At 38.3% G+C, this 19,848-nt stretch overlaps 1 protein-coding gene across 3 annotated transcripts in view; it reads right to left on the bottom strand.

Annotated features, from left to right (window-relative positions):
- The window catches only part of SLC2A9 (solute carrier family 2 member 9), a 105,518-nt gene that overhangs the window by 7,059 nt on the left and 78,611 nt on the right, over positions 1-19,848 (bottom strand). For all 3 annotated transcript variants that reach the window (XM_037384797.1, XM_037384775.1, XM_037384786.1), the window contains one exon: positions 14,379-14,506. In XM_037384797.1, the coding sequence (XP_037240694.1) occupies positions 14,379-14,506 (128 nt within the window). The remainder of the gene's footprint in view (positions 1-14,378; positions 14,507-19,848) is intronic.

Below are 19,848 nucleotides of genomic sequence, written 5' to 3'. Positions count from 1 at the left end.
TTCTGTTACTTCTCAGCTTTCCCACATAAGGATGGGTTACTTCCTCACACTCTGCTCCTAGCAGCAGCAGCAGCAGCAGCAGCAGCAGCTCTGGCCACGCAGGAGGCACCGAGCCAGCCCCATCCATACCCACCTTGCCACTTCCACTCAGGCTTCAGACTGCCTGCACATAGTTCTTGGGTTCAGAACAAGCTGCCACCTTCACAAAGGTGCTTCTCCAACACCAGACAGGCTTGCCAGAGCTAGGAACACATTCCTTTAGCAACACTTGAAGCCAGGATTTTACATACAAGGTTAGAAACCAAAGAGTTAGAAGGAAGAAAGAATAAAGCACTACAATAGTCTGTGCTTTGCTGCCATTTCCCCCTAGCATTTCTTCACTACACCCTCCTGCATGAATATCCAAGATTTAAAGGTACCCAAAGTTTCAGGTGGTTTCCTGAATAACAATGTTTCTGTCTCCTGATAGGCTCACAGATACTGGTTCAGAGTCAAGGTCAGACACACAGGCAAAGGTCCTTGAAAGGCCAGGCTTTCTGTGAGTTACTGAAGGTCACCTGCCCTCCCAGGTGCCCAGGGGAGGGCATGAGGACAGCAGACAAACTGATGCAACTTCTGGAGGAAAGCACCTTGGATATGCATAGCCTGTTCCTACTTAGTCAGCAGGCTAATAAAACCTCTTGAAAGCAGGATTTACACTGGATTTTTCAAGCCTGGTGAGGGATATGGCTATGTGGGATTTTTACAAGTTAAGCATGAACTTTTAAATACATCACCTTCTATTTTCATACCAGCTTTCTAAGGAGGCTATTTAAAGTGCAACATTTCTGAAAATGTCCTGCCAGATGAATCCTGAACTACTTATTTTTATCTTCTCTTTGCTGCAGTTGATCGTGGCTCTGTATTTGTCAAAAAAAGAAAAACCAGGAAACAATTCACCTAAGAGACACATGCAATTACCACAAAAAGGAATTAAAGCTGAAGGACTCAGGCAATTCCCCCAAGTCAGAGCCCAGGCATGGCAAGCAATCAAACCTGACTTTGAGGATGAGATGTAGCTGCTTAAGCAAGGTCTGTGAATAAGTAGGTGCAGCCTAGCCACGTTTTCTTAAGCAAAGAGGTCAACAGACATATCCCCAGATTGTGCTGCTATGTGCATTAGGCAGAATGTACAGGTATTTCCTCCACCTCCCTTTAAATAAAATGGTAAAGAATACTTAATTTCTACCACTACGAACAGGCTTAAAGTGCCTAGAATGAATGAGAAAAAGAGCTCATTTTTTCAAGCTAAAAAATAAACTGAAACAAGTAAAAAACCTGGCATTGAAATGATCAAATTTCTGGGTTTGATTTAAAAAAACTTAGCAATTTGCCACTTCTAAAGTCTGCTAGCTGAGAACAGTCTTCCCACTAATAGCTTACATGCTGTGAACACTGTAGTCTGGAAAAATATAAAAGTAGTTGAGTAAAACACCATCATGTCCTATTTAATAAAGGCTGCTTACTGACAACTCATTCTGTAGCAAAGGTTAAATTCTAAGCAGGAGTGTGATACTGAAAACAGGATAATAGATACTCTAGGGCAGATACAGCAAAACAAATGAGCAAATGAACAAATTCTGAATCAGGTTTAGCAAGCTTAACAAATTAATATTTTTAAAACAAAACTTTTGGCTCTTCCCAGGAAATGCCAAATGTGGTTCTAAATTCTCAGCTTGCAATGTCACAGCTCCTTGGCACTGGCAAAGGGTGCTTGAATTTGGAAGTTGTCATGAAGATTATAGTCATGAGATGGGTGTCAAACTGGATTTTGAAGTGATGAGGTCAAATGATAATGGTTAGTTGTCTTACTAAAATGATCAGCAGCAAAACAGTTATTCATGTAGACAGTTGACTTTAGTTACTTTGCTTCAAATTTATCTAACCCACTGAAACAAATGGATGAGAGTGTGTGTCCTTTACCCCTTGTCCTTCTTCAGATTCAGACATAATTTAAGATTTTGCTGAAGGTGCAGGACAATGAAGAAGGACAGAGCACTAGAACATGATGTATGAAACATATTTCCTAAGTAAAAAATAGAGACATTTTCAGACATGAACTGCAATTTCAACCCCAACCCTCACACAGTCACTACCTCTTCATAAAAATCAGTTCACAGATCCTTGTATTTTATACTTGAGGTGGGTTGCTTCTAATTAAGAGCATTTTTTCTCATACCTAACCTTCTGATAGCCTGCATTTCATTTTCTCAACTTTGAGGGGAACTTTAGCTATTTTAATACAGGTGCTCTGTAGTTACTTTAGTCAGATATAGTTGCAAAAGCTTAAAATAGCTTGGCTGAGGGAATCTATGTATAGGCTTCTGTGCACACCTTTGTTATAGAAATTCTTGTACTGCGTAATAGAAGAAGTCAAGGGGTATTATTACACAATAAGGAAATAATAAGGAAAACCAAAAGAGAATCTTGCTGGGTAAATAAATCTGCATGCACAAGAAGGAAAATCTCAAGTGTAAAAATAAGGAAGAAACAGAGCAGAAGAGCAGGAGAGCCTCCAGTAACAAGTATAATGACTCAGAAGTATTTTTTCACAGGCAGAAATAGATTAGTTTCTGAAAGGGGGAAAATAAACACACATATAGGTCTTTGCATCGTACTAGTAAGCAATCTGAACTAAGGCTACAAGCCTTGTAGCACCTGTATCCCATGTGTTGCTGAGCTCCATCTGGATCACTGATGCAATCAGGTTATTTTTCAAGACACTTTAACTAGTCTAAAAATTAAAGAAAATCAAAGTTTACCCAATTTCTAGCTAGTAACAATTTATACTTTAATTTTTTCACATGCCTTCTACCCTAATCTAAGTAAAAAGCTTATATGAAGAAGACACACAAAAAATCAGAGTACTGTCTCCGAGTTCCTCAATTAAAAACCCAGCTAGTAAAAGCACTCTCTGTTTGGGGGTTGTGATGTCCACTGAGATATTTGTTCTTTCCTGTCATCTCAGCATCTGGCTTTGCCTCTCAGCATCAGCGTCTGGCAACCAAAGCACTGACCCTGACCTCCTATACCAGGGCACAAGAATTAGACCTCCACCCATCAGCTCAGAAACTGGGCACAATCTGACTGTGATGGGCTGCAATGAGCTGCACATCTATAGCTGTGTCCTCATTTTATTATCCTTATGCAGAAAAGTTAGGCAAATATCAGCACTCAATACCAAGGGTTTCTTCATTGAAAAGGTGTTCCCCAGCCACAACTGGAGAGGATACAGGCAGCTCTTCATAATAAATACTTAAATTGATCTTTTGTTATACACTATTTACTATATGAACTCCTTCATAGCCGCCTTTGCTTATGCTCTTACACTGTTCGTTGTTCTCATTTTCTGAGAAAATATATTAATTGGATATTTTAATTAATTTAAAAGTTTTCCTAATGTTTGCTATGGCTCAGAATATGCTATCACCTTGTTGACTGAACTCCTCTGTGAAAACACACATTATTATGGGAGGGACATCGATGGGGTGCAACAGGACAGCCCCAAGACTTTCCATCAATTTCTGATATTATTGAAGCCTGCCCCAAATCTAGTGACTTGTTCTTCCATCATAAAAAGCACATAATTTTCCATTCCTAGTGAACTGGATACGAATTACAGAGGTCATTTCTGCCAGTCACTTGGTTCCCCACCCTGAAGAGCCAGGAATTTATCTATAACTTAAACGTTTTACACAAGTCTTCACTAAGGTCTGAATGTTCTTCTCTGGAATCTATAGCACAATATATACATGTTTTATCAACATGTCCCATTTCCAATTACAGGGAAACAACGTAAAAAACCCAGATGATGGAGGATGGATACAACTATTATGACTTGGTAAAATCAAGCTTTTTTAAAAAAAGTGGACAAAACATTCAAGCTACAAGTGACATTTATTAGTCCCTGCAAAAATGATATATTCTATCTACTGCTCTGCCAGAGAGCTGCAAAACATCTTGCAGTTTATTACTATTATTGCCTTGGTCTTGCTGCAAAAATGCTGCAAGAAAATGATGCTTTGCATCCCATTTTGGGATAACACAAATTTCTCCTGTGACAGAAGTAAAAGAGGGGAAAGATTCCTGCAGTCCTCAGGGACTGTATGTAGCCCTGACAAGATGAAAAAGAGGTTCCTTCCATTTCTAAATGAAACTCATTTAAGTTTGTCCTTTTTCCTCGGAAACCATAGCAGCAATTCAGTTCTTTGTCATTTTGGTAGTGAGCTACATCATTTTCATGTACATCAGTACAACCATGTGGAAAGATTTGAAGACCTCCATTGACCACTTTCCCAATGCTTCCGATGATTTCAAAACTCTCTTTCCTTGCTGTAGATGTGTAGCCCCATGGTGCCAAAGGCAAAAGTCAAACCCCAGCTGGGAGTAAAATCACCTTTCCACTTAGTGGTCCTGTAATCACAATTGGGCATTCCTCTGCGATCCCTGGTTATTAGAAACATTTGTATTGGGAGGAAAGCCTGAAGAAGAGTTGTTCTGGAAAATTACTGATGGCACAGAGAGGGAACCAGAGGAACACTAAAGATGCAGCTCCTCTCTGCAGGGCAGAAAGATGAAAAAGGAAGGCTCTGGGCAGTAAGTTTTTGTTGCCGAGATGGAGTAACCAGGCAGAGGTATCCCCCTGCTAAAGCACACTCATCAGACTGAAGGCCAGTTGAATGAGGATGGCACAGGGGCTAGCAAAGAAGGGTATGAGACAGAGGCAAGCCTAAGTTCAGCCAGATGCTATCACCATAACCCGGGGAGATGGAGGGATGCGCATGGGGCAATGGGGTGAGCAGCAGGCAAAGGTAACATGAGAGATGTTTACTTAACGAAGTACAAACCCCCAAGAGTACTCACAGTGGGTAAAAATGACTAATGTCCTTATTTCCTCTCTGGCTTACATTTGCTTCCAGTGAGTTACTGGGAAAGGAAAGTGTGTTCATTCTACATTGTAGTTTAATATATCCATGCTAAGATTCCAATTTCAATCAAGTATATAGCAATTTAAGTATTTCTTGAATATGCCCTGACTATACAGTGTAACTCTTGACACCAAAAAAGACTGCACATTCTTCTAGAAAGTGAAAAAAATTACTATAACAAAAAACTTCTGGAGAAATCTGCTATGTTGCCCTGCAGTACAATAATAATTTGCCATATAGTCTTTAAATGCCTCATAACAATTTAATGGAAGAAACTGAAATATGAAATAAGAATGCATTAGTAAGTAACGAAAACAACATGTCATGAAAATAATTGCCAATTATTAATGCTTAGTAATTCTTTGTATTTACACAATGCATTACAAAAAATAAACAGCACCTTTTTCTAGCTAACACATAATTAAAGGTCATTCTACACCATGAGATTACAGAAGCCTACCCTGCCAATTTACTGTTACTGAGGAGTAACAGCTTAACACAAGCCTATTTTATTGCACGAGATGTTTTCAAGAAGTTTTGATATGCTTTTTTGCTGCTGTCGTTTGTTGTTCCCTCTGCATGCTTCAGCTCATTGCACCTATTTCCACATATACATACGCTCTAATTTCTGATTTACCAGTTTTCCCTGTTCTCCACACTCTGGCACCTCCTCAGCATACACATTTCTACCAGCTATCACTCACTCTTTAGAATAGATTTTTGAACCACAAGCTCCAGCAAAGTCAGGCAAGACGTCAGATTTTGTTTCTGGCAACATAAAATAAAACAGAAAATCTAAGTAGGTGATGCCAAATAATATCCACAAGTAACAATTTTGAGTCTGGCTAAATTAGTAAGTGTGTGCCTGTATCCATTTGTGTATGTACACATTTACAAGATTTGGGTTTTGTTCATCTGAGTGCTTTGGAAATGGTTTCTGTTTATACACGTGCCTGTGAGAAAGAAAAAGCAGGAGGCTTATGGACAAGCATGCATATTTGTTTTACGTGTTATTTAACCATTCATTATTCTTCTGTTTAAGGAGTTCTTCATTAAATAAGGGACTGGAATAAATATCCTGTGGATAAACTCCTTACGGTTTGCGAGCGATTTACAGAGACTTCACTGCCTGAAATACATTTACATAAACTCTTCAGTCAGCAATGGAAAATATGTCAAAACCCCCAGTCTGTTCTGTTCAACAGAAGATTAAAGAAACAAAAATTTGCACGAAATAAAGTATCTGATGGCTGACTTTAAAACAGAACTAGATGTGATTTTGAATTAATCAATAACTTATAGAGAAGTATGAAATCCACTGGAAACCTTCATTGTTAACTGAATACTGCACATGTGAGACACATTTTAGTGCAATTAGGAAATACTAATGCAGAAGTAAGTGATGTTTGACAGCTTCTACCTTAAACCAGAGAAGAACATTTAAGTTCCTCTGGTCATATTTGTTGGTTTGTGGGTTTTTTAATGAGTCACTAATGCCAAAGGGAAAATGATATGTTTCCTCTCATTATCCATAAAAGAAGGAATATATGAAACAGTAATAAGCTTACAGAAGGATGACTAATATAACCTTGAAGGCCTTCAGGTTAGAGATTCCTCAAATTTCCATGGATGCTCTATTCTTGCTCAAGTTGTTCTGAAATTCACAAGGTTTATTCCAATGTGTCAGAGAAGTTTAATACTTTCTGATCCTTCTGAACTGAAGAAAATATGCGATCTTTTCTCCCGCCTCAGTTGTTCTCAGTTAGTCCTTCCTTTCTCAAATCTTTTCTTCTGATGGAATACCTTTAGGTTTGCTTTCTTTCACTCCAAGTGCACTGCAATTGTTGCTGTTTCTCCCTCTTAATTCTTCTGCATTTTTCAAGAGTTTTTAGGCCAAAGCATCATTACAGTATTCCTACTATGCTGTCATCATTTCCAAGGAGAGGAATAATTGCAGTTGTCTTCTACTTTTTTTTGGAGTTTGGATTCTCCTGCCACCACAACCTGCAGCAGCCCCTCTTGCAATGACACTGATGTATCATGGTAACGGTTAACAAAAAAAAAGCTTAAAGGAGACTTAAAAGAGCCACATACTGTGTTTACACTTAATGAGAGACATTTCCTGCCCTGAAGGCTTCAGAGTGTCAATAAACTCATAGAAAGCCAGGAACACAGATGCCAGCCAGTCCGTTCCCATGACTAAGGCAGCCTCAGTTCTTGACAAACATCTGTCTGCCTTTGTTTTATAGAACTCCAGTAATGAACAAGCTATAATTTTTCCACACATCATTACACAGTTACACTGTTCTCACGATTAAAAGGTTTCCTAATATCCTCCTTGATGCGGTTATCTGAAAATATAACATGCATTCTCTCTGCTTCTTCATCCTTCTTGCTGGTAAAATCAGTGAACAGAAACAGGCCTGGACCCAAGATAAATAAAAAATGGGGAAGCAATTGAAAGTGAGTCTGGCATGCCTGGAAACTTTCTAAACTAAGCTGAGTATCAAAGCACCTCCCTGTTAGAGCTGTTACCTGAACTAACTCTTTGTGATGTTAAGTTACTGCACAGGACCTTGTGCTGAACCTTCATTAAATGCAAACTTCACATTCACTGTAGCAATCAATAAAAAAATCAATTAATCCAATGGAATTTGATAAAAAGGTTTTATTATGCTCCATGAGGGTCGCAGAAGCCTGAAAAACAAGGCTCCACTCCTATCTGACAGGCAGCAAAAGTCACCTGGGACAGGGACACAGGCAGATAAGAAGCTGGGGCTTCTGATTGCTGTCACTGTTCAGCTCTGACCAAATGGGCAGGCTGCCGGACATGATGCAGACAGCAATAAAATAGCATCCTCTTTTCAAAAATACATACTATAGTTTCTTAAATGCTTTATCCTTTCTTTATAACCACAACTAAAAGAAGTATCCCGTCACCACTCCATCACCTGACTTTTTGAATGTGTGGTCTCATCTACCATTGAGTATGTTGTGCTTGGTCTGGCAGATTATGGCATGATATCAGTATCTAGCAGCCCTGCCCTTGATTGCATTAGTAAGATTCCTAAGGGCATATACTGAACCAGTAAACAGTACCACCTGTGAAAATGGGGCCAAGTGCCCTGCTGAAAGTGAAACACAGTTTCCAGATGAGCAGGAATGCAAATTTAAGTTTCTCACATTTCAAGACCCTCTTCTAAGAAGAGGTTTCGATGCAAATACAACTCCAGTCTGGTTTGGGGTGTGCGTTAAGTAGGGAGAGAAAGAGCTTTGTTGCTGGACGTTGTGTAGTGCTAATAAAAAAAAAGGGAACCACAGGCACCAATATTGTTCCTAATGTATCCATATTTAGCAGTCAACCCATTTTGTGCAGGAAAATAGCTTTACCTATTTTCCAGACTAACACCTTTCCCACTGACAGTGATGAAGATGCTCTTAACTGACTTTGACCTTAAAGAATACCTACTCTCATGTCTACTATACAAACATTCACACTTCCATAGTGTGAAGTCACTTTCCAAGAAAGAAAGTTAAGATTTGCTATCAGGCTGTACATGTTGGAACAACTGCCAGTAAACTTAACCCACATAATCTATTACCTTGGGAAGAACAGAAGCCACATAACCACTGCTGTGATTAGTAAAATTTTGAAAGGCCTGCAAGTGCACATCTAGATTAAAAATGCACATTGGTAGGAAGAAAGCATGCAGAACACAAAGAAGAGACCTTCAAAATTCTCCTTTATGCTGCCTACAAACAGGCATGCTTTTGCTTCCCATGTAAAAAGCCTGCTTCTTTTTTTAAATCTCTTTGTGAATTCTAGTCAAAGACTAATTGATGTCATGTATTAAGCTTCTTAGCATGCTGGAGGGTTTATAAATACCTACACTGTAATTATTGAAAAAATGCTTCAGTCTGACCACGCAGACGAACATATATTACACATATTGAAATACCTAGAATTACTCACTAAAACTTACATACTCACCAAAACAACAACAAAAAAATTAAAAAATATATATGCTCTTTTTCCCTCTAGAATTTCTGTTGGCTGAAATAAATTAAGGAATGAAGTAGTAATTATTCTGCTAGTATTATCTATTCTAGTTAGTGGATTTAATCTGAAAATCTGACATATCCAGGTTTGTTATCCTGACTTGTGATTTAGTTCTAACCACTGTTAATGAGATTAGGACAGAGACAGAACTGAGGCATTTAAAGAGGAAACACCCAGTGACAAGGAAGACCTCCATGTAAAGTAAGTCTTGGTGAAGGAGGGCTTCCTGCTCCCCTAGTTGGGGACAGTGCTATTTTTGCCCGTAGCATGAAAAGATCTTCACAATGGCTTACTCCTACAGGAAATACCAGTAGCATCATTGACACCTGAGTTCTCATCAAAATGGCATTAGTATTTTTCTCAAGAAGAAGCTAAAGAAACCGGTTGCCTCATACTCATTTCTGCAAACCATTAATATCACCGATCTGTAACTCATAAGGTTATGTGTCCCAGTTATACCTGCAGATCTGTGTATAAGGAAGAACCATTTGGCTGCCCCTTGCTTATTCTGAAACATGAGAGCTTTAATGCAAATGTCTCTACTTCACTACTACAAATATTTTGTATCTCATACGTGCACAAAGTTCACAAAATTCACAAGAATTCACAAAAATTATACAAGAACTTAAAATGATCCTACTTTGATTTTGCTTTTCTTCAATGCATCTAATCGTACAATCTCTCTTGTCCCTGCCGATGGCAGGGGAGTTAGAACTAGATGGTCATTAAGCTCCCTTCCAACCCAACTCATTCTATTATTCTATAATCAGCAGTATCTGATCATTTTGTCAGAAAAGGAAGATTATAGATTATACAGTTAGGTGTATATATGTCCCATAGACTCATCTGTCCCATAGACTCTTCCCGATTAATTTTTTAGATCTAGTTTTACAGAGGGAGAGTAGAACATGCACCTGTTAACATCCAGAAAGCATGTATTTGTCAAGACAGAGTGAAACATTTGTTGCAATTTACCCTATCAAATACAATGATGAGTGACAGGAAGTTTCAATTTCTTTTCCAACTTTTTTGCCAGTTTTATTCTAACTCAGGCTTGACAGTGAATAATATTCAATGTTTAAAACTGAGATAAAAAGTATTCTCAGAAAACAGCCAAACTCTGGTTGAATTTTAGCTACAATCAGTTTTGATTATTGACTCATCTGAATTTAAATAGAGACTAATATAGAAGTAAGTAAATCCTTGAGGCTTCTAAGACACAACTGGACAAGGTCCTAAGAAACTTGGTCTCATCACACAGCCGACCCTCTCTGAGCAAGAGGCTGGACCAGGCACTCCCTGAGGCCCCTTCCAGCAGGAATGATTCCATGATTAAACCCATGATTGCCCAAAACTTTCGCTCCTAAGACTTCCTTGGTTTGTTATGTCTGCTCACTTGAGTCATAAAGTATTACCCCTATTCCTGACAGATGACATGAATAAATGATGGAATGATTTGTTGTGGGTGACTACAGAAACTCACTCTCAATATGCTTTCTGAACACACAAAAAATAAAGGGAAGTTGATTACTCACAGGTTGCAGACTGAGCATAAACTCTCTTCAAGTACGAGCAAACACTTGGAGGCTACTTTGTAACACTCCATTTGCTCAAAGTGTTCCAGCTAGCTTAGCACTTCCTGAGACAGACACCACACAAAGAATCTGTTTTATAGTCACAGAAGCTAAACCATTAGGAAACACAAGTTATGCTAGGATCATGGAGAAGATAATTAATCCTCTGAGCTTGTCATTCACATGTTGAGATCTCTTGATATCATAACGCAACCACAAGCCATTTCCATCAATGCATACTATTTTAAAATGAGTAGGTGGACTTTAACAGTAGGGACAACACCCAACACTTTTTCTCGAGAAAACAGACAACAAACCTGTCTCTGAGGGAATTTCAAACCACATCCATGTTCCCACTGCAAGCTCAACTGTGACACAACTTAACATGCTTGGGTGATCTGTACACAAGTTGTCCATGATGGAAATGATTATTTTAGATCTCAAGAAACTGCATTATTTGGAGCATCACTCAAGGTGACGTTTGACATTTCACAAGGTCAAGCTCTATGTTAAACACAAGTCTGAAAGGCCTTCAGACCTCCACCCAGATGTTTTATAATTTCTTTGTATGTTCCAAGATCACAGGCAAGAATGCTTCTTCAATTATTCTATTTCGCACTAAAAAAAAATTTTAAGAAGGCACATTTTTTGACACCTACTATTGGACACCTCTTAGTAACACAATATCAAATGTATTTGTGAATTCAATATAGTATCAGCTATCATTTTAATCTTAGTTCAGATCCTTTGCAAAACAAATTTCTCTTCTCAAATAGGTAGTGATAAGGGCTGGAACAGTAGCCATAATTAAATTTTCTTTAAATTTGTCAAAAATTGATTTGCATACTAGCTTTTCAATCTCATCCATAAATTTTAATGTATGACTCAAGCCAGTGTTCTATTATACATACCTACAGATGGTTGAGGGAAGAAAAGCTAGGCATCTAAGCTAGTTAATTGGTGACATTTGGAGAACTAAGTACTGCTTGATTTTTTGAGTAACTCTAAACTTAACATATTTGTTTCCCAAATGTTTGGGATAATTTTGTAGAAGCACACCAATGATCAAAAAAGTGGTTGCTGTTTCTCCACCAATCAGGCTACTATTTAAATACACAGAAGGGATTATACATTTGTTCTGTGAAGGCACTTAAAAGATTTTTTCCTGTTTTAGACTTACAAAAATGAGCTAAGAAGAGGGTATTGCTTTTCTGTAAAGAAACAGGTGACTCACAAGCTGAAAGAGGAGATGTGATAGTTCTGATCTTGTGAAAAAGCTTTAAAAATCAAAGTCAGAGTAACACTGCTTTCATCTTTAGGTGCAAACTCCAAGTCTTTTCCCTTTATTACTTTTTAAAGAAGAAAAAACTCAAAACCTCTGCAAGGTGGAAATGTAATTTACCTTCATTAAACCTGAACTGGTAACACAATGGGAAATTTTTATGACACAACATGATAAATTCCCCAAGGCTACAGCAAACTTCATATGGATGTGTACTAAATCACTCAAAAAGCTTTAATATGCATATGAAAAGTTAGAGAATGTAGTTTGCCTTTTAATTTGAATTTATTGAGGGCCTTTTTAAACACTTCCCACCAGGTAATCTGTCAGGTAGGATTAGCAGGACAAGAAGGGAGATCCCTGAGTTGCATGAATTCATATCTGATGGACAGCCAGAGCTCAGGTAAATCTGTTTTGTGCAGGAGACAGAAACTGCAGTTTTGGAGATTATTCCTTAAATGTCGCTGGATGATTTAAAAACATAATAAATAAAAGTATTCTGATTATATGCCCCTAGATTTGAGACCTCATTCCCTGTCACCTGCCACAGAGGCAGGGCGTGGGACTGCTAGTGCCTGGCCAGCCAGGGTGGAAGTTGATGTCTCATACTGTCTAAAGTCAGTCCCCATCCTCTTGGAGAAACAGGTATTAAACCACATGGGAGCATCCACTTGCTGGACAAGCTTGTGGCTGCTTCCTGGACCAGACTGATGCTGATGACAAAGGACAGATTTTCAAAAACACAAGGGAATTGTCTAATTCTTTCTATCATTTGGTAGATGTTCTAGTGACCTCTGCAGAAAAAGAATTATATCTCCACCTGCTTTTGAAAATCTCACTTTAAATGTCTAAGCTGGCAAGTCCTTTACTGTGAAGCTGGTCAAAAAAATTCATTGATTTCAGTAAGCACTAGAACAAGCTCTTAAGACTTCTAGCTCTGAGCAGTCTAATTGAAGTTCATGTTACAAGAGTGCAGAGTTTGGAAGGATGACAGTCTTTATACTCATGTTAGCTTAGAAGGTGATGCAAATAATCAAAACTATTAGAGACTTTTTCCTTTTAGAAGAAATTTTAAATTGTCAAACTTAGATCAAGAGTCAGACTTTATAAAGCTTTCAAGTTCTCCCATAAAGTATGTCATATAATTTATGAGATTTTATAATAATAAAATACATAATAACATAATAAAAAACAGTACTGTTTAATAAAAGCAGTTCTACTTGTCAAATGAAAATGAATATACAAAATCTTGCAATATGATATAATTTTATAGTATCTGCAAATATTCTTACTCATATAATATTGCAGTATCGTATAATTTTCAGCTATAGGAACGCACGAACAGCAGTAACACCTTGCCTGGTATTCAAATCTCTTACTCTGCATTGATTTGAAGAGTAAACCAAAATCTCTCTCCTGGGTGTGAGGACCTGCAAGTAACCTGGAGGGAGGCTTGCTCCCCGCTACGCCCTTCCCCTGCCAGTAGTATTTTCCCCTGTGCGTTTTAAAAAACTAATTAGGACTTCTTTGTTTTGTTTTGTAGTTGTAAGCTTCACTCTTAAAATATTATCAGTGGAACAGGATGGCTCTTTCGAAGAGTTTGGACATAGTCAGTCAGGGGACTGATCAGCTGTCCTTCAGCTCCTGAAACAGAGAATCAGCTCCTATGTGAGCTCCAGAGAGTGCTGACAGTCTTTGGGAGAGGTTCATGGTCAGGAAAAGGACCTCTCATTTTTGAATGAGAAACTCTTGAAGCTGTATGATGACATGCTGACAGTGATCAAGTGTTCTTAGGAATCAGATGGGGAAAATGCTGTTCTATATTGAACTTCAAATTTTATTTTAAATTATTTTTAAATTCAATTTTTTTTAATAACTTATCCTGTTAAAATACGAACACCAGTTGTCTCTTGATGAAACTGTCCTCCGTGTAACTAGTTCAGCCAAGGAAACAAAGCAATCCACTAAAAGTGAAGTCTGGGGAAGCTGAGACAGGAACAAATTCATCCATGCAGCAACTAGGCTGCAGCAAGAAGCAACCAACTGAAGAAGGTAAAAGCCTGACAGAAGAGATTGAAAAAAAGAAAGCCATGAAGCCAAACTTAGAGGGAGGGAGAATCAGAGACCATCTGTTCTCCAATGAGACTAATAAGGATTCTCAAAGTATAGTGTAAACCAGAAGATAGGTAGCCTAAAGGCTGAAGAAAAAGGCAGCGACAATCACCATCAGTAACCATGAATTCCAGACACAGATATCAGACTGCATTGCTAAAGCAATCCTGTGGGGAATTTGCCATAGAGGGTCAATTTTCTCTGAGACGTTCAAACAAGGAGACAAGTGGGTAGCACAACTGAAATGTATCACAAACATGATGGGAATTTCATCCACTTTAATAAAAAGACATTTAATATCATGTGAAAATTTTATTCAAACATCATATATCACACTATACCAACTATATCATAGTGTATCAACTATCAAGGACGCTGAGTACCTGAATGAAAGGGAAGAGCAGTCCGACTGCGAAGTTGGAGAGCCAATTCACTGTCCCAGCTATCATGAATGCGGCCGGCCTCTGCGACTGCTGGAAAAACTCTCCAGTGAGCACAAATGGAATGCCACCTGAAACAGAGTCCAACAAGTCAGTGGTTTTAGTAAACTTCCTCTGCCAAATAGCTGTTTCACTTACAGAGATGAACGTGCTCTGCGTTGCACACCTCAGTGACTAGCACTGCTCTACAGCTCTCTGCTCAGGTGCACGCAGGGACTTCTGAGCCAGTAAAATGTGATTTGTCAAAATCATACTTTAGAAAAATGACACTTCACTCTTTCACACCACTGCACCTCCTGTTTTACAACCTTTCAGTGATGGTAAGCAGATAATGGAGCACTGAATCCACACAACAGTTTCCAGAATACCATGTGACAAGTTGTTCATTAAAGATAAGAATGATTGTTTCTACTAAAACACTTGCAATTCTGAAAATTCAGCAGTACTCCAAAATACTTTTAGACTGTAACAGTTGGAAAGACAGCTCCAAAGAGATTAAACAGTTGGGTTTTTTTTAACTCTAGCCACTTTATTTCAGCAATGAAAAAGGCAAAACATTTGCTTCTCCATGAGCATACTTTTCATTGATGCTTATTTAAAACACTGCCTTACTAGATGTACTGCTGGCACTTCTGGCAAGGTCTATTTATCCCATCAGCCAAGGACTCTGACCTCCGTAATAACAAGCTCAGTTGAATACCACATTTGACACTCGTGTTTCCTTCCACTTAGGCAGTGGACTATTTTGTACAGCACTGGCATATTGCTGGTCTGACAGTAACCCCCGGGTAATAGCTGTCTAGTAGCTGAAAGTCTCTGTTTATGATCTTTGGCTTCCTGCATTCCAATAGGGTATTTCAACAAATATTTCTATTTTTATAGAATAAAACATGGATTGCATTTGCTGATTGGCTACATATTTCAGTTACTGTTGCACATCTATTTGCAGAATTATTTCACCACAGTTTGGAGAACTGCAAACCTAGTAACATCACTCAGGTCTTCAGTATTCTGGGCTACCAATTTCCACCACTAGGTCCTCATGTGTGCTGGTATTACCTGCCTCATCACTCAGCTTCGTAAACAAGATCCATGTACACACATACTATGCAAGTCCTTTCTCTGTTTTAAGCATTTTAACAAATTAGTGTGAACAATCAAAACCATATTAATAGCCACACTTCCTTTCAAAAACATCTGTAACAATCCTGATTGCCAAAATACATATAAATTAAGATAAAAACACCACCAAAGACTTATCCATCTGCCAGATCTTCTCCTTGCATGTTTTTGCTTGATCTATGTGCTTATCTTTTGTACTAGCCTTACCCTTGGACAGTTGTGAATATATCTCTGTGATGCAGTGCCATGTAGCCCCTTGTGTTCAATGGCACTGCACTTAAAACAGACACATCAGAAGCTGCCCTATGGCAGTATGAGATAGGAACTTGTAAACACATAAGAGGACATGCAGATGATGCATGGTATCAGATATACCTCCCTCCCAGATCCTTCAGATGCAGAGACCATGAATACATGCATAAAAGAAAGGCAACATGATGCAGAAAATGGCTATATATGTTAGTAGGCATCACTCTTCATCATCAGCTATTGGGACTTTTTGTGAGAACGCATCAGTAGCAAAGGCTTCAACTGAACTTTCTGTCCTAAAGACTGCCAGTTTAAGTCACACCAAAAGAAGTACAGGGTAAATACATTTATTTACTCCTACTTTATACATAGGAGACTGAGATACGGAGAGTTTAGACCATCCAAACCACAGCTTAGTATCTTTCTACAAGCCATATGTAGTATCTGAATTCTGTGACTAAAAAAAGTGACTGCTCCCAATAGCACTTTGAACATGCAGAATAAGCAGCTGAACACGCATAACTTAATGAAATTCAAGCAGCATGTGGTCTTTCAATCCTTAGTGGCCTCCACTGCCTATTCTACCATACGCTTGGGATTTGGGTTCAAACCCTAAGGTATGGCAGGCAAAACAACAATCACAACTGTTCTGTCAGCATCTGTTTTAGGTCTCAAAAGCCATGCAAGGCAGTGGCTTGCCAGGGCACTTACGCCTTGGAGAAAGGAACTGAAGGACTGGAAACACAGAAAACATGTAAGATAATTTATTTATGATCATTTATTCTGTCACACCTTTGCTGTAGGACAATCTACAGAGGTGTTGCTGTTCTTGTCAGTATAATGAAAAAATGCTGTTCGAGACCCATTTGGGAAAATACACATTGTACAAGAGAGGAAAAAAGCCAGAGGCAAAAACCAAAAAAAATCATAAAAATCCCAAAGAGTACAAAAGGACACAAACATATCAGAAAGCATAAATGTTATGGAAATTAAAATGCATGGGCACTATCCTGCAAAAAGGTTCCTTGAAATTCAAATGTAATTTCTAGATACATATTAATCATGACTGAAATTTATTATTAGTCATACTTGCCACAAAAGCTCTTCAATCTAATTTGAAAAAGAATCCATTAATCTAGTGATGGTAAAAATATTTTGCAAAGTCAAAAAAAACCCCAACAAACTAGCAGCTCCTTTGAGCTCTTTCAAACTTTCTCATGGCATGGGCAGGCATCCTCATAGCATCACAAAACAGAGAAAGTCAGTTTCTGTAGAGGGATGACTTAAGAGAAATTATATGGAGGAACAAAGGAGCCTGAAAAGCAATAGATGAGTTATGTGAAAGACAGGCCAGATCTAGAAACATGAGAAACCGAATTAAGCCAGATCATTGCTGTATATAGATATACGTCTGGAAAAGCAGAGAGTTGACCCTACTAGGATACAGAGCAGGGGATATGAATGCCTGCCAAGAGCTATATGACTGAAGAACACACTCCACAACTGAGTGAAGTGAAAAAGAGATTTAGGCAAACAAAGAAAAATGCAAAGCAACCAAACTGGGACAGTCCCCTACAAAATCATGAGGCCAGATGGGTCCATACTGCCCTGTGTTCAAACATTGATGCTTGGTAACAACAAAAGCAACAACAAAAGCAATCCAACCAAACTTCTGTATTTTCTGAAAGTCTTCACACTTTTTGTCATGGGTTTTGCAACTTTAATACATGTTTGAACGTGGGTGAAATAATTTCACCAAAAAGCTAACTGATATTCTTCCTCATGGGGGATGAACATGGCATTAGCACTTCCCCTGGAAGGCTTTCCACACAATTTGCAGTGAAACACCTTTATTTTAGCTCTGATCATAAAATAAAAAATGTATATTAGGATTTCCTGTAGGAGTTTTTCAAAAGTTAGCTTCTGAACATGAATTTAAAGAGGTAATGCATTGACCACAATAATTACAGTGATTCATTTCTAATTCTTCGTTCTTTTCAGCACTGCAGTGAACATAATAGAAGAAGCTCTTATACTGCAGTGTCATTAAAGACTGTTATAACTGTTACCATGCTACATCTATTGGAAAATACAAATCTGTCATTGCAGGACTTGTATATCAATGAGCTGTTTAATGGAACTAGATTAAGCACACATGACACAATTAGACATGCAACAATGCTTCTATATCTCTGCATTTTATTAATTTCCTTTCATAATCAGGCCAGTTACACTTAGAAAAAAAGTCATGCACTGGTAAACATCCACAATCTCAATGCAATAGTCTTTTATGCATGAAATTGGAATGCTAGAACAGAAATTATATTCTTGGTATACATTCTACAGATTGTCAAATATAAATTTAAATTTGCACAAGTATCAATATTTTCTTATGAAAAATTAAGTCCACCTATTTACTATTTCGTTCAGTCAGCAGTTACAAGTAAATACTGCTCAACAGAAGTTACTTGATTCAGCGCAAAAATCTGAATATAGAAAACATAAAAAAGAAAGAAAAATACTGAGTTCCTCATTCTGGTTTTATCCAGTACTAAACTGGGAGTTGAACGTATGGCTATATATATGACTTATGAAATTAGAATGTTAAAAGAATAAATGCCCAATACAAATCAGGGAGATGTATCACACTGGTAAATCGCCTCAAAAGGCAATGGAAACTTTGTGCCCCGAGTACCACTAAAGAGAAGGAACTCTCCCTCAGCAGCAGCTCATCTTTCAATACAGGCTAAAGACAAACCTTTGTGTTCAGGCAGTGGCCCCACAGCCAGCCATAGGATTTGCAGCCCCACCAGGAGGACCACTTGTGGCCACACAGCCCTGTGGCCTCCTGCAAGACTCAGCACTCCAAATTCTGCCCATACAGGAGTTTTGGAATTTGGAAATCCTGAGAGCCCTGATTTGGTTTAGAGCTTCCAGACTTTCTAGCTCAATGCTTTGAAAAAAGTCTTCAAAGGGAGATGTTTTGAGAAAACAGACAAGCACTTTGCAACTTCGCTCTGTTTTGGAAAAAAAAAAAAGTCTGCAGCTCTAGACAAGATCAAGCAAAATAGCTTTTGACTGCAAAGCAGGGCATGTAGAGAAGATTGATATATCTTGATAGGGTTGGGAGATAAAGCGCTGTCTCAATGAAAAGCTTCAGTATTTGCAATTCAAGGGCTAAAAGATCTACAGGGCAGCTGTGGAAGAGAAGCAATGGAAGTGAGACAAAGATTGTGGAAGAAAACTGCTGGAAAAACAATCCAACATTCTTCAGTGAGAGAGGAAAAGGCTGTTATTGTCTACAGATCTAAGCTATAGAAAAAAAACCCACAAACACAAAGAAAACACCAAGTTTCTTCCATCTCTACAGGTCTACAGACAGAATGAGAAGTTTGCAAAATACTTATCTCAGTCTTTAAAGAGGTGTTCCGTAACCTGTCAGATTATTTTACCTTGTTCATCGTATTTGATAGAATAATACCCCACCAAATAGCATTACATAGTAAGATACAATGGCTATATTGCCCAGCTAATTCTTTTGGGAGAACTGGGAGCAGAACATGTGATAGGGGTGTACTGAGTCACAACTTCATGCTACAGACTCTCCTGTCTGTCTCCAGCTATTCTCCATGGGAGAACTGTTTATCTCATCTACTGCAGACTGAGTAAAACAGGCACTTTGCTTGTATAAAATGGTATAGTTCATTAACCACGTTAATTTGTACCATGTGGAGAGCATGTCATTTCTGCCTTAGATTAAAGGCCACTCAACTGAATAAACAACATTTAAAGCAAAGTCAGGCTACAGCAAACCAAAACTGCAAACCATACCACTAAATTAGAAAATATAAATAACACAAAACCTGGCAAAACCCCAAGAATATATTAATTAGTACCTATAGTTATTAACAGTCTAGTTTTTAATACAGTATTGTGTGGAAGGGTTTTTTGCATTGATTAACTGACCTTTGATGCCTATAGCATCTATAAAACCTGTTACTCTAACAGCATATAGAAAGCCAGTTCTGGAGGTATTCTGGAC

The sequence above is a fragment of the Falco rusticolus genome, chromosome 1, assembly GCF_015220075.1.
Source record: "Falco rusticolus isolate bFalRus1 chromosome 1, bFalRus1.pri, whole genome shotgun sequence".
In the NCBI taxonomy this organism is placed as follows: domain Eukaryota; kingdom Metazoa; phylum Chordata; class Aves; order Falconiformes; family Falconidae; genus Falco; species Falco rusticolus.
The sequence above is the reverse complement of the archived record's forward strand: the minus strand, read 5'-3'. Positions and strand labels throughout refer to the sequence as shown.